Source organism: Paralichthys olivaceus, chromosome 15 (assembly GCF_024713975.1).
Source record: "Paralichthys olivaceus isolate ysfri-2021 chromosome 15, ASM2471397v2, whole genome shotgun sequence".
NCBI classification, from domain to species: Eukaryota; Metazoa; Chordata; class Actinopteri; order Pleuronectiformes; family Paralichthyidae; genus Paralichthys; species Paralichthys olivaceus.
This window is the reverse complement of record NC_091107.1, coordinates 16648069-16660370: the sequence shown is the minus strand read 5'-3', so window position 1 is coordinate 16660370 and position 12302 is coordinate 16648069. Positions and strand designations below refer to the sequence as shown.

The window sequence follows — 12302 nt, the reverse complement described above, 5'->3', positions numbered from 1 at the left end:
GGTGTGCTTTATGCAAATGTAGGTCAATGCAATGCAACGTGACATCATGATGTGCAGGATGTATCAGCTGCACTACTGATTGAGCAGAGTTTTCTGAGGGGTAGAGGATCTCCCTTTACCGCAGACTTTGGGCTTTTTAACTTTTAACATAACACACTGAAAAAGCATAATACGTCTCCTTTAATTGACCCCTTGATTATTAACCAACAGCGTCTGTCTTTGTCTCACAGTTGCGATGTATAAGGAGCCATCTCTACATGAGCTCGCCAGTGAACCGGTGAGCCCTCCTCGAAAGACGGTCAAGACGTCAGATTCGCCTTCTCTAAAGAATGGACGGAAAGAAGCCCCCAAGGCTGACGCCTCATAGCACAGGAGACTGAGGGTGGGACAGAGAGCAGTGACACTTGGAACACAGTCGCTAAAATATGCTGAGGGTGGTTGAGGGAATGGCCACCACGTTCCTGAAGTGCACTACATGATGCTGAGGGACAAAGGGTCAGCCGTCCATCAGCAGCCGAGAAGGCCTGAGAGAGGAGTCCCCCCCTCACCTGTCACCACAGAAAGAAAAGCCCAGCGCCCCAGCCAGAACTACTACCACCTCCCCCTTCCACTGTTCTCTGCCCCCTATGACTTCTTAATGCACAGTCTCCTTCATTTCTCTGTCATACTCCAGCTTCTTTGTCCTGCTGACAATTTCTCTTTTCTCACACACCCCTACCCACCCGTCTGCTCTATTGTACTGTATATTCACCACTCGCGCACTTCCAGCGTCGACTCTGCACCATAATCCTTACCCATGGGCCCCCTCTTGAGCCCTAAAGTTGGTGACAGTGTGGCGCCGCCAGCTTTTCCATCCACCATCTGCCGACCAGCTAAGCTAATCACCAAGGTCAACTAAAGCTCAGTGAGATTAAACAGCTCAGAGGGGGAAAGATATCTGCAGGAAGCCTGGGTCAGGTCAGGTCAGCAGAGCAAGATGAGTGGATGAGAAATTGTGAAGAGAAAATTAGAAAAAAAATAGGAATAGTTTATGACATTGAAACTAATAGCAGTACTTTTTGTTTTGTTTGTTTTTGGGTTCGAGCCTTTCAACCAATTTTTGATTAATGTCAGCCAGATGGGAAAAGTCATGGATATGGTAACTCTGTCTGTAAAACACAATTAACATGATAGTAAGATCAAAAACAACCAGACAACAGAACAGTGGTGATAAGGTAAGAAATGATGATTGTGAATATTTCAGGTAGCTAACAAGAGAGGCACTGCCTGCAAAATTATGAAATACAATAAAATAAGTATTCTTCCAGGAAAGATGAGCCATAAAACAGATTTTAAATGTCTTCTTAATCCAGACTCATATAAAAAGGATCAAAAAGCCTGAGCAATATTCGTACCAACAAGGAAACAGATTATTCCCAGATGAGAAAGAAGTAAGAGTCAGTGTGTGAATGAGTGAGAGTCACTTATGAAGGCACCATCTCATCAAAGGCAACAAATGAGCAAGTGGGTCATGTTTTAAAACCCAGGGTGCTTCTGAACTCAGTCACCTGAAAAAGGAGCTGTAGTGTATACTTCACTCAGCAACTGCTGTCAGCATAAAGCCAGGTTTGAAGACAAACATCAAAGCCAGAGGAGCCTCTGCGCTGGAGCACTTGTTATTCCGAGGATGTCTAGCAGCTTATCCACGCACTAGCTTTATCAAATCACCTTGGAAGAATCTCCCTCAAAAATGCAGTTGTCTGAACGAATGTCTCTGTGTGATTGTGTTTTAACCCCCGCGTGTGGATGTCTTCTGTGGTGTGGACGCTCCTGTAAGATTCTGTGTGTGAATGAGCGCACACATACAGAGGTGAGATAGAGAAGTAACCTCTGCCTTTTTGCTTCACAGACTGTATATAAAGATGGACGGAAGTGTTACCACTTCCTGACACAATCCTGATTTGAAACCAAAACATAACGTACACAAGCACATTTGGAGCCAGAGTCTGCACAGTAGCAATCAGGGGATAGAGCCGTGGTATCAAGATCCCATCGATATGCATAATTGACCAGTGTCTCCCACAGAATTAATTCAATCTATGACGGTAACAGGGGCGCATAAACGAAGTTCACTGTCATGCTAAACTGACAGGTAGACAAACTAAAGACTGAAAGACAAGTTCTCATGATAGAAAGAACTGCAAGAGCTGCAGCTGAAACTATGAGATCTGACTGTCTGCGTGGACAGTAAAAACATTATGGACCATAGCGCAACCACACTTCTCAAGCACAAGGTAGAATTGTAAAAATTGGGTCAATATGAAACTGTGGTGGGGCAAAATAGAGAATGGCCGGCCTCCACAGTCTTAATATTTAATGGGAAAAACTGTTGACCATGTTCACCCCCCATTTTACAGCATTAAATAACAAATTAAAAATCGGAAATAAATCTGTGTGATAAGACCGACCTAATGACAGAAACCATCTTTGAGAAAAATGTATTTAATGTGTAATTTGACTTCTTATTTTGGTCCATGTCCCATCCACTAATATGGAGGATGTGAGGTTTACGACATATACTGCAGCCAGCCACCAAGGGTCAATCGAGACACATTGGTTTCATGTAGTCCATCTTTCAGTCTATGGTTTGCACTGTCGATATGTGTCTGTGAGTGGGTTTTACCTGGGGGGGACATCCATTTCATATATGTCAGCAAGAAGAATCCCCTAACCCCCCTCATGGCTATGTACTAACAGGAAGTAATTCCTTTATTTAAGATTTTTGTTTAGATGCAATTACCTTGTGTTTTTATTTGCACTGGGTTTTTCAAGCAGGGACGACTATTCGACAAAATAAGCCATGGCCTGATGGAAGCTGAGGCTTCTAAATGGGAGCTGTCAGGTTATTTCAGTGCTGTCGGCTGCTGGGTGCTGTCTGCTCTGCTAAGCCACTGAGGGGAAAAAAATGTCACCACAATGTTTCGTCAAAGTGAATGCGCATGGATACCACCAACAACAGCAGTAGCAGTCCCTCGCTATGTCAGGAAAAGCAATGTTGATGCTGGAGCAATGCTCATTATGGGAGCTCAAACTCAGCTTCAATGCAGCAGGGAGGTTATCCCATTTTAAGGGTGAAATAATGTGCAGATGGGTTACAGGAGGTGAAACGGAGGCTTCGTGAATGTGCTGTACCGAGGGCGAAAAGAAGTCTGAAATTGTGCGTTGAATCGTAAAGAGGTCAGCACACGGAGGCAGTTATTTAGTAAGAGTGAGGGATTAGCAGGTGTATTCTTGAGGAATGTTGATAAGGAATTTCTGCAGTGAAGTAAGCAAGATTCTTGGCAGGGTTTTATATGCAGCATGAAGATATGATAATGAATGCGAGACAAAGGGGCATGTAAGGCACTGTGCGCTATTTATGAAAAAGGGTCTATGGAGGAAATTAGTTGGAGGGCTTTGCATTTTTTCCATTATGCCTGTTAATTTTCTGGGTTTTTCCAGGGGGAATATCATTCGCTTCAAATTTAGATATTTTGTCCTTGTAGCGGATTTTGCATTGTAGAATTAAAAATCTCTGTTTTTGATGCACCCTCTCCCCGGTGGATTTGGTACATCCTGGTACGGTTTCTAACTGCGTGTTACTAACTACTGTATGGTATCAAAGCATGAGCACAGCATGTAGCATACAACGTTATGGGCTTATTTTAGCAGCCGGTACTCCCACAGTCTTCAGTTTGTGCATTCCGTCTGAAGCTCCTTGGTGCCACTTCTGAGTTGATCATAAGTTCACTCCATAAGAACTTGGAGGTGCAAAGCAGTGACAAAGTGACAGCAAGGGAATTTTATAAGCCAAAATAAGACATTATGGTATTTTCTCTTCTGGGCTGTGATTTATTCCTAATTTCAGTTTTGTTTTTCATCTATAGATTATTTTTTTCAATTAATGCTTTTGTCAAATGTCAGAAAGTGGTAAAAAAAAAAAAAAACCTACCATAGTTTCCCACAGTCTAAAAGGTGTCTTTAGATGTTCATCAAACTAATTTTGTTGAAAAATAGAAAAAAAAATTGATTGAATATCACAAATTGTAATTTAACAGTTCGTTAAGGCAAATATAAAGTAAGTAAATGTATATAATTAACTGTAACCCTGGTCTAAATGTCAATTTGTCACTCTAATATATTAACTTGAATCTCTCAATTACTCAGTGGACCATATACCTCTACCAAGAGTTCCCTTATGAAACCGCATTTATTTCATTCATTTATTTCAAATTCACAAGATCCATATGTTTATTTGGATCTGCACATTCATAAATATCAGTCCCCTAAACATGCCTGATTGTTTTCACTCAAGATTCATAAAATCATTTTCTGCAAAGGCAAAGAAAATATTAAGAAAGTGCCCTATCTCACAATGTAAAAGAAAACATTTTTAAGTTTACTTTCCTGACCTATACCACATCTTTCCACCAATTTTCATGGAAATCCGTCTTTTGGTTTTGTGTAAATATAAGAGAGATCAAAATTCCTCCATTGATTTCTTAAATCCAAAATAAATCAGCCAGTCTTTACTGCTGAAGAATGTCACAGTAAGTTTTCGGACAGTGATACTGCAAGTAGAACAGAGATGAGAGTAATGTTAAGTAGTCTGATGAGTAGAAGTAGTCTGACATTGAATGGGGAAAAAGTAAAGTAGAGGTAGAATGTAAACAGGAGGTGGTAAACAGAGTTTTTACAATGAATGTGAAAGAGATTAAAAGCAAGTAGGTGCAATGAAAGCAACAGAATGCAGTTGTTAAGTGACGCTCTTGAATGTAAAAGTACTGTGAGAAGATGGCAGCCGGATGTCTACAGAGAATTGGCGAAAGAGTAGATCAGATACTAAAATGACCTTTGTTTTTGCTGTTTGAAGGAATCAGAAAGTCCTCCACTTCGCAGTGAGAATACAGTTATGTGACGTCAGGTCTCGACAGCGAGGTGTTACCATTCAGCATAAAAACAAAGATATATTATGTGTGCCCACACATGAGAGATTTTAAGTCGTAATCCCTTTCCTACATCTCGCTACCCACATCCTATTTTATTTCAACTTTCTTTTAAACACTGTTGCCTGCGTGGGTGTATACTTACAGTGTGTTTATAAGGTCTGTGTGTGTGTATCTGTGATTAAGAGTCAGGTAAGACAAGACAGAGGCAAGGAGAAAAAGAAAGGGCATGAGACTGAAACAGTGATCGATAGACTCAATAAAACATAAACGAGAGAACAGCCACCCTGGGATTGGTGCGGAAATCTCCCCAAGGTCAGCCAGAGACAGGGAAATCTATTTCTTCATAATGAACTCGGAGAGCTGTTGTTTGATTTCGATCTGCAAACTTAAAAAAAAAAAAAGAAGACGACGCTAACTCGACGACAACAGAAGGAAAGGGTTTTGCTTATTTCCTCGGGGCCTTTGCTACTGGGCCCTGGACAAATAGCTTCCTCTTGTTGGAAACAATGTGAATTGCAGCAGCAGCCACACTGTCCATACAGGTCCATAAAGGTAGTGCAGGTGCATAAACATAGACCATCTCCCCAAGTAGAAGACTTCGAGGAGAGTAAAGGTCTTTGCACATCAAGTCAGAATTGTTCGTCTGAATTTGTTGCACATTCAAAAATATATACACCATTTCATTTTGTCAGTCAAAGTTTTTGGAAGTGATATACTTTGATGCATTTTTCGTTCCAAAGTTGTTTGAGGTGTTCGGGATCAATTCGATCACAGAAATTTGTTTTCTTCATTTTAATATGCAGTCTCAGTACTGGAAGTGTATCAAACCAGACCATCATCATCCTGAAATAGACTTGGAAGTGATCAGGATAATTTCACAGCTCCTTGATCAGCAGATGAGATTTTCTTTGTGCTGTGCATGACTATTTTTTATTGGATGACAGATTTAAAATATGCATGAAAAATACGGACTTGTTCTGCAAAGACCTTAACTCATTGGAAAACTGGAGGCCCCGTTGCACCTTACAAGCGCTGCGCATCGCTTAATACATTTCAAAGTGAAGTCATTTTCCTACGAGGTTCTTCTAAAGGTTATGGTCATTTACAACCAGGGAATCACTTCATCCCCGTTAGTGGGACTAACAGGCAATAATGAATATTAAACTGCAGCTCAGTCGTCACCAGTGTTTAAGCTTCTATTGCACTGCTCAACAAACCAACATCCAGGGGAAATCTCTGGAAAAAATATTGCTACCATTTGGTTTCAGGTGTATTATTAAGAACCAATGACACAATTTAATCACACTGAGCAATATCACAATACAAATGGTAGCATCTGTGAAATGCAACCATTCTGAGCTATGCATCTCAATATTTTTTCTATGAAGCATTTTGTTTTTGCCTTTTTTTCTTTATTTCTTATTGAATTTTAAATGATTTCACATAAAAAAGAGCTGAACTGCAGACCAATGTGATTAAACAGCTTTTTATCACTGTCCTACAATCCACAATCACATTCTGATTCGCTGCAGTTATTTGCACTCATGGTTGCAAATGCCGCCGTTGTACCAACATGTTCTAACCGTATTCAAAACGTCCCTACTGAACGGTGTGCCATGTAAACAGGAAAAATCTATGTATAACTAGCTCCCTCTAATGGAAGAAGCTGGGAGCTAAAAAGTAACACACTTAATGAAGGGTATTAAAAAAAAAAACACACTGAGATTTATCCAGTAAATAAATATTTATCTAATTCTATGGCAACTGATTATTGCAAACCCATCAACAAATGGAGTATTAATCTGTCCTTATATCACATTGCTAAATGTTAATGTGCAGTATTAAATACTGACTGACCAGGTTGAGTTTTGGCTGCAACACTGTTTGAATATTTCTAATCAAATAAGCAGCAGCTTCCTTTTAAAGGGCAAGGCGCAGAAGCCATTTATTTTGTATGTGTATGTTTTGCTCCTGCAGGCTGATATTTCTCCTGTTAATGTGAGTGGATGCATTAAATGTAAAACAGTGTTCCCCTTGATGCCCACACAACATGGCTGTATACTTATAAACATCAAAACCTGTCTGGATGACTTAAATGTTCGGAATGCTGCCAGTTTCCATGTATGTTAAGTCAGTAATACGCAGATGTCAGGTCTATTTACTTTTGCTCTGAAATGTACTTAAATAATCGTTGTTGATGTTTTTTATTGTATTTTATTTTTGCCATGTCATGCCCCCTCCCTGGATGTTCCTCCTTTTGGTGTGTGTGTGTGTTTTTTTCCTTTGGTCGACATTTGTATCCACACTGATCTCCAGAGTGAACTTCACCCGAAACGGAATCCCACTGTGCACCTGAGTTTGTGAACGATGCGATGCGTTCGAGTGGAAACGGCAGGACAACAGCAGTATCTAAAGCCAACACGTGTCCTCTCGTACCCACACACTGACCTTGGTGGTCTCTCGAGTTACGGTCACGCAAGTCTTCCAGAATGTTCCCCCAACCTCTCTCTCTCTCTCTCCTACTGTTAAGGACTTGGATTTCTTTCAAGCCAATCTTCATGTCTTCCGAAAAAAAAGAAAAAAGAAAAGAAAGAAACTTAAAAAAAAAAAAAGCCATAAATAAAAATGGGTCTTGGCACTGACGAGCCACGGAGAGAAGGCCTGAATCCTCAGGCAGCTCCCGAGTGTTACCAGGGATTTGGACGTATGTTGGACTCCTTGCAAAAAGAGCCGAATGAAGCAGCAGGAACATAATGACTTTTTTGACCACAGCAGCACAGCAGGAAAAGAAGACCTGCAATATGCAACGAGAGCTAACAGCCTGCAGCGCTCAAGGAGTGGAGACCAATTCCACAAGGTTAACGAACTACAATCAGGATTTGCAGGCTACAAAGGCAATCAGTGGCCGCAATAATTACTAATCGTCTAGACTGACGTGGGGATTTATTTTTTGCAAAAGCATGCATACGTCACCGTCATTTGGCTCTTTAAGGACAACTCCCTCTCGGTATCAAGCCCTCGATTCACCCTTGCTCCGTGTTTGCCATCAGACCTTGTACATTTCTACAATACCTCCTACATGAATTGAAAGGAGAAGTCTTATTCTGGAATATTATTCAATAAAATAACATATATTTGTATGATTGTAAGCCGTGCCCATTTTTTGTCTTCTTTTTCCTATTTATTTAAAAATGTATTAATTCCCTCTAATGTCAAGAGGCTATAAATCATCTTGTTGTCCATCCTCTGTCTTTTACATTCACCTAATGAGCTGTATGCTGGTAGAACATATATTTATATATAGGTATATATGTAACAAAACATACACATCCATACATATTCAAGAATAGGGGAGGCATTGTTAAGAAGTTACATCCAAGATAAAGCTGTGACTGCTATGTCAGTGTTTTAAAACAAATGATTCGAGGAGCCATTTAAACGGTGGCTCTTTTCTTTATCTTCAATGGACTAGTTTTGTTGTGTGGAACTGTGTTTACACTCCAACTGCTGCTAACAGGTGAACCCATGGATTTGGTATGAGGCAGTTGCATGGTACAAAGACAACAAATAACGTCACTTTTGATTGTTACTTTGCCATCTACGGTGTAAACCCCAACATACTTCCACACGCCAAGACTGTTCATACATAAACTCCAGACAATTGGGTCCGGACATTACCCAGACTTTTACATTTTTACATTGCCCGGGTCAGACAGATTCACAACAGGATAATCTATGTGATGCTTAAAGGTACAGTGTGTAGAATTTTGTGATATCTAGTGTTGAAATTGCATGTTGCAGCTGAACACCCCTCACCTCACCCTCTCCTTCCAAAAGTGAAAAAGAACCTGTGGTAAACTTCAGTTGTTATAAAAACTCAAAAGGTGTTTAGTTTGTCCAGTTTGGACTAATGTAAAAAACATGGAGGCCTCCGTAGAGAGGGTTCCCTTGATGTAAATAAGTATTTAAATCTAAAGTATTTGAATATAAAAGGCTTTTTCTGGGGTAAAGAAAACTACAATTCATACACTTTAGATGAAATGAACTAGTGAAAACATCATGAGGATTATACTACATTAAATATCTGCCAATAGTTAGAAGGACTTGAATTAACTAAACGTGTTCATTCTGTCACTTGGAGATCCCCATTAACATATAACTCAAGTTGTCACACTCTATTTAAATGTATCGAAACGGGACAGGCTGACGTTTCCATACTCAATGCTTGTGGCAAATCAAGCCAGTCTCTCAGTGACACAAACTGACGCTCATACAGCTCCTCTCAACACAGAGTGTATTTGCTAATCAGTCTCATCCAAGCAGACCCTCTGGACTTCTAACACTGAGGAGGGTCTGCTTTCACACACAGCTACAAAGAAACACACAAACCTCAGCTCCTCTAATGTCCACTTCGTCTTAGAGGTGGATGTGAGAGCTGAGGTAGAAAATGTATGCTATTTTCCAACAAAAACTAAGGTTATGCATCAATATTTGCTTAAAGCACATACGGTAATATATATATATATATATATATATATATATCTATATAGATAGATAGATATTATATGACTGCACTGTACACAATTTAAGATTTAATTTAATAAAAAAGGAGTACATTTAACTTTTGATTTGCTTTCCATGCAAGACATCAACAAGTATAATGAAATGGAATATTATATGTTTGTTTTTTAAGAGAATTAAAGGGCACGTCAGCTACATTTGCATTATAGCACTCATAACCTGCAAATGTAAAATATTATTTAAAAAATAATAATAATAAAATATTTTAAAATAATCCTTGAAAAAGTGACACAGAATTTGTATGGTATCATGACCCCCACAGACTTGAAATAAATAATAATAATAAATATTTAATATGAGCAAGATATGAGCGCTACAATGAAAAATGACCTGACTTTCCCTTTAACTTTCTACAGTAACATCTCTTGAAACTTTACATGCAGAAAGTGGGAGTCACCATGAACAAGAGTGAGGGGAAATGTCTTTGTCAGGATGTTTTAATAATATTAAACAGGAGCAAGTGGTCATGAGTTCTCTATATCAGGGCCAGTTTTTAGTTGCCAGTTTTATTTAACATCCATGCACATGTCCTGATTCAGTCAGGAGCACATTTAAGTCATTCCTTGCTTACTGTCCCCTCTGTAGAACCTGAATTCTAATCAACAACTCATGCACTAACACAATAGCAACAACAGTGACACTGGCCTAACAGCCTGTTGCAATGCTAATACAACATGAACATAAACCAAAGACCGTCTGTGAAGACAGACAACAGAGGAAAGTGCCTTACCTTGGTCCAGCTGCTGCTTCTTAGTCTCTCCTCTGTGCGGTGAGAAGTTTACTTGGTGAACTCAAGTTAAGTTGAGCTAGCTGCTGTCTTCTCCATGTGCTGATTGTGTTAGCAGGGTCAAAGCAGCTCCATGACTTCAAGTCACTGTGCGTATTTACTGCCTCTGGTTCCCCACGTGTTTCCCCCATTCCCCTCCAGTTGTAGCGGACTTGTTCTTCTTTGTTTGTTTGTTTATGTGGATGTTGTGTTTTTCCCATCATCATCAGTACAGGTAGGCCGCAATCCCAAATCTGACTGACAGGATGTGTGTCTGAGAGCGCCACCTCGAGGCGAAGACAGTAAGAGCATGCTACTGTTCAGCTTCATTGTTTCCATTCAAACCTTTATTTAAACTGGTAAGTCCCATTGAGATCAAGATCTCATTTTCACGTGATTACACTAGTGCATCAATAGCACATGGAACAAATATTTTGAATGTTGATGTACATCCTTACAACAGAATAAGAATAAAAACATTAGTGATACAAGTTGAAAACAATGACAGCTCAAATCAGTAATGGGTTTTACTATTGATTCTTAAAATGAACCTTTGGAGTCAGGGTTTCAAGCTTCAGAGTATGTTGCAGCTCATAAAATATGTGTGTTAAAAAAACACAACATATTTCATTTTGAAGATGCTGACGGAGCTAATGTTCAAAACAGTATATCGAAAAACCTGGCTCAGCTCAGCTTGTAGCTGGTATAATTAAGGAATTAACTTTGTAAGCTCGGTAATAAAAACGCCCACAGAACCTGTCCCACAGGAAAGAAATCTTTGATGAGTCAGTCTGCACACATCAGGTGCTTAACACATATGCAGGGCTTCCACTGAGCTTCATGTAAGTGCTAACTAGGACTGTGTGGGTCCTGTGCAGGCTGCCAGCACAGAAAGAAGCATGCAGCCAGATGTAAGCTTCCTCAAACCAAGGAGGTTACAGTGTGTGCTGGAACCATCTACTAAGTGGAGCGTCTCCGCAGCTCAGTGCTTTTCATCCTCCACCACTCAGAACAGCAGGGTCCTCTCCTTTCCATGTAAATGTGGAGGAAAGATAAGGAATTTAGTAGAGGTGACTAAATGTCTGTGACACCCCCTTAAACAGGCCCCCTGAGAGAAATCAGGGGAAGCTTGGAGGCTTACCCAAACTGAATGCCACCACTCTGCCCGACCTCTGTATCAGAGCGAGCAGAACCAGAGTGAGTGGGATTAGAAAGGATCCTCACCACCTCTTCAGTGAACTATTCCACCCTCTACACTCACTCACACAAACGTCTCATTAGTCACTAGTTCGACACAGAGACACAGAAACAGTTCATCAAGATGAGGAACTCTGCCTACAGCCTCCGACAGTACATAGTTTATAATAATCATACAAACAATGACAAAATATGCACTTTAATAGAGTTTTCCTCCTAAATCATGAAACATTGCCTATCACCGCATGTCATCGTTGGTTAACTGATATAAAATTATGTTTTTCAAACTCAATGAGGATTCAATAAAATACTTTTAAAAAGACAGATACATGTAGATAAACTCAAATAAATAAAGATGAAATGTAGAAATGTAGAAACTGACTGCCCCAATTTAAATATCCTCCAGACTAGTTTAAAAACATATGAGAATACAACTAATAGGAGTTTTAAATGTTTATTGAGCAGGATGTTATGACCAATGGGCATTTGGAGCAAATAGCAAGACATGTTGGAATTAATAGAAGCAGCAGAGTAAATATCTGCTGCCATGTGAAGAGGAAGATAAGGTCTTTCTAAATTTTAAAGGGCCTTTGACGCTACTGCTCACAAGTTAAAGTAGGTCTGGGACCAAACTCAGACCTAAATAGCTTTGACATTATAGAGTAGCGATTCCATTTTAAATCAAATTTTGGTTGAGCATCTGGTTGAGAAAGAAAGAGAGAGTGTGAATGGAATGGTAAAATTAACTCTATTTGTATGGCACTTTTCAAGTCTTATTAACCACTCAAAGA

At 39.8% G+C, this 12302-nt stretch overlaps 1 protein-coding gene across 1 annotated transcript in view; it reads left to right on the top strand.

Moving 5' to 3' along the window:
• Nucleotides 1-8116, top strand: part of fgf11b (fibroblast growth factor 11b) — a 39259-nt gene extending 31143 nt beyond the window's left edge. The window contains exon 5 of the mRNA XM_020085551.2: nucleotides 231-8116. Within this exon, the coding sequence (XP_019941110.1) occupies nucleotides 231-367 (137 nt within the window). The 3' untranslated portion in view covers nucleotides 368-8116. The remainder of the gene's footprint in view (nucleotides 1-230) is intronic.
• The last annotated feature ends 4186 nt before the right edge of the window (nucleotides 8117-12302 follow it).